This window comes from Dunckerocampus dactyliophorus, chromosome 8 (assembly GCF_027744805.1).
Source record: "Dunckerocampus dactyliophorus isolate RoL2022-P2 chromosome 8, RoL_Ddac_1.1, whole genome shotgun sequence".
Classification (NCBI taxonomy): Eukaryota; Metazoa; Chordata; class Actinopteri; order Syngnathiformes; family Syngnathidae; genus Dunckerocampus; species Dunckerocampus dactyliophorus.
Window position 1 is genome coordinate 14,487,822 of NC_072826.1, and position 3,244 is coordinate 14,491,065.

The 3,244-nt window shown below is 44.8% G+C and overlaps 1 protein-coding gene across 1 annotated transcript; it reads left to right on the forward strand.

Annotated features, from left to right (window-relative positions):
- The first annotated feature begins 1,570 nt into the window (after positions 1 to 1,570).
- LOC129186505 (olfactory receptor class A-like protein 1) lies at positions 1,571 to 2,592 on the forward strand. The gene has a single exon (XM_054784822.1). It carries the CDS (start codon positions 1,571 to 1,573, stop codon positions 2,537 to 2,539), a length of 969 nt encoding a protein of 322 aa, XP_054640797.1. The 3' UTR covers positions 2,540 to 2,592.
- The last annotated feature ends 652 nt before the right edge of the window (positions 2,593 to 3,244 follow it).

Consider the following 3,244-nt stretch of genomic DNA (forward strand, 5'->3'; position numbering starts at 1 on the left):
AACTGTATTTTATTTTCCGCCACTAGAGAGCACTGTGACGTCAGTACCACAACACAGGAAATGAGTTTAGTGGAAGTGTTCCACTCCAGTGGATCTTGAATGACTATTTCTGATTTGATGCCAAGCACAAGGTTACACAAGGCATAGCAGAGATGCATTTTAAATGGCTGCAACATCCAAGCTGAAGAAAAAACAAAGGACATTCTGTTATAAGTAGAGGCCTAACAAAAATATGCAACACTATGGTATCAGATATCACAAAAAAATCATATCCATTGGCTTCTCGCACCATACTAAATACTAAATAAATACATACTAAATAAATAGATACTAAAATAAAAGCTTTATGTTTGGTTTCACTAATAACTATGTAGTGGAATAGAATAGGCTATTTTTGTTCTACAACAGGGGTATACATTGATCCTTGAACTTAGGTATTTCGACCACAGTGTCTGAGATTGCTGGGAAAATAAAAATGAATTAAAAATGACTCAAGACAACCTCAAGCAACCAATATCGGATAAAATTCACATTAAAACACAATGGCTGGTTGTGTGCCTGCCAAAACAACAGGGGGCGCCATTAAACCTGATTGTAACACTGAACAATAAATATTACACAATACAAACAACAAATTTGGAAATAAAGACATATTTTTCCACATACATGTTGATATAAAAGGAACTTAGAGGCCTAGCCCAACAAAAACAGAATCAATTTAATTCTTTTCAGAAAGTCACTGCTTTTGTTGGGCCTTAATGTATAGTGGGGAAAGAATTGTTTGCTGGTGGACCCCAACAACACCATCCCTACTGTCAAACATGGACATGGAAACATTCTGGTTTGGGCGGGTTTTTTTCAGCTAAGACTTCACTGCATTGAGGTGCTGATGAAAGGGCCATGTACTGTAGAATTTTGGATGACCACTTCCTGGCCTCAGCTAGAACACAGAATATGGGTCATGGATGGGTCTTCAAACATGACAGTAAACCAAATACGTGGACATGGCAACAAAGGAGTCACTCAAGAAGCAGCACATTAAGATTCTGGAGTGGCGTAGCTAGTCCCTGGACCTTCATCATATACAGTACACGTATCTTTAAAGAGTAAAGTTTGGACACACTTTGTCATTTACTATCATGAGAAAGCGTGTGTAAACCTTTGACTGAGCGTGCATACATAACAGGGAGAGGCAATTGTTGCTGGTCTCAGAGTGTTGCCTTATAGGTTTGCTTGAGAATTTTGACATTCGCTTGTTAAAATGACGCCTTTGTCCTTGTAATGTTGCTGTCTGAAGGATTTCTAAACATGGATTTGCGGTAAACAAATGCATTGTGATGGCATCAGTTTGACATCTCTTCTGGGGCAAAGGCAGTCATCTGGACTGATCTGAGGTAATTGGAGTCAAGTGTAAAGAGTCAATGGAGCGTGGAGAGAGAAACAGAGTGGCGTCATGAAGGTATAAGAAGACAAGCAGTGCGGCTCCTTCAGGAGAAGGGGCTCAGTCTGAGACTTAGGACCTTCTTTTCATTGGCGATGCTGACGGACACTTGTCTGTACTTCCAAAGGAATGCCTTCGGAGGAGTTTATACGAGGGATGTTGTATTTATCCCTGACTGTGGTGGGCATCCCTGGCAACACGGCCATCATCCTGGCGTTCGTCTCTGTTTTGCACTGGGACAACCGCCTCCTCGCTGCTGATGTTATCGTGCTACACCTTGCGTTCGTCAACCTGTTAGTGGTCACCATGCGCTGCCTGCTGGAGACGCTGGCGTCTTTCCGCCTGGTCGACATCTTCAGCGAGGCCGGCTGCAAAGGTGTCATCTTCATCTACCGAACAGCGCGCTCGCTGTCCATTTGGCTCACCTTCGTCCTGAGCGCCTACCAGTGCCTGAGCATCGCCCCTCCCGGGTCACGATGGTCGTCCTTGCGGACCTCGCTGGCTCGCTATTTGTGGGTGGTGTTTCTCACCCTCTGGCTGGTCAATACATGCATGTCCTCAGCCGCTGCTCTCTTCTCCCTTGGCGCCAAGAATGTGTCCATGTCTGCCAACCACGGCATCAATGTGCAGTTCTGCTTTGTCAGCTTCCCCTCCAAGCTCTCCAAAGAGGCCAACGGGGCAGCCCAGGTAGGCAGAGATGTGGTGCCCATGGTGCTCATGACACTCGCCAGCCTCATCATCCTGATCTTCCTTTACAAGCACAGCCAGCAGGTCAAGGGCCTTCGTGGTAGCAGCGGAGGAAGACACGGTGGCGGTCGTGGCTCGGAGCGGCGGGCGGCCAAAGCCGTGGTGGCTCTTGTGACTTTATACGTGGTTCTCTACGGAGTGGACAATGGGCTTTGGGTGTACACCCTCACGGTGAGGAAAACCATGAGCAACTCGCTCATCTCCGACCTGCGTATATTCTTCTCCTCACTCTACTCTGCACTGAGCCCCCTCGTCATCATCGCGTCCAACAGGAAGGTGAACGGCAGGCTCAGGTGTGCCGTGCAGGTCAAAACCATCGAGGAGCAAGCGACCACTCCCGCCACTGTTTAGTGACCAGAATATTGTTATCTACAGTACATAGAGTATGAATCTGTCACACAGAGATCCTGCAGCATCAGAGGCATGAAAAAGTTGATCCTGCATTTATCCGCCTGTGCCTTTTACACAGCTACTGTGTGCACTTTCACACAGCAAAACAGCATGCAGCAATCATATAATTAGAAGCACGTGAGGATGCAGAAAAAAGGTGTAAAATGACAGCGTTTAGAGGTTGTGTAAAGGGCTAGAGATTGTGGTTTTGAAACTGGAGCCACACGTAGAAGCGCATTCTGTCTGATGACCAGCAGGGGGCAAAAACACTCATCATTTGACAGTAAAAATCTTAACTGTACGGTAATATGAGGGGGAAAAACTAAATTTATTGTGACAGGACACATTTAAAACTGTTGCTGTATTTATTTTTATTTTCAAATGATTTCGCATAAACTAGCCAATCATGCAGGGTAACTTTGAGGGTGTGGCTACATTTTTAATAGCTTCCACGACTGTTCTATCTATAAGATACATTTTTTCCCCCTTATCTTTAATAAAGCCAATGTGTTCATCATGAATTTATGTGCTCTCTGCTTTCTTTTAACTGTGTGTTTTGTCAATGTTTCACAATTTCATTGCTTTGTGTATAAAAAAGGCTGAAATAAACCTGTCTTGCTTTTGTAGCACATTTATTGTTTGGAGACGCTGCACTGTGGTCGGTTT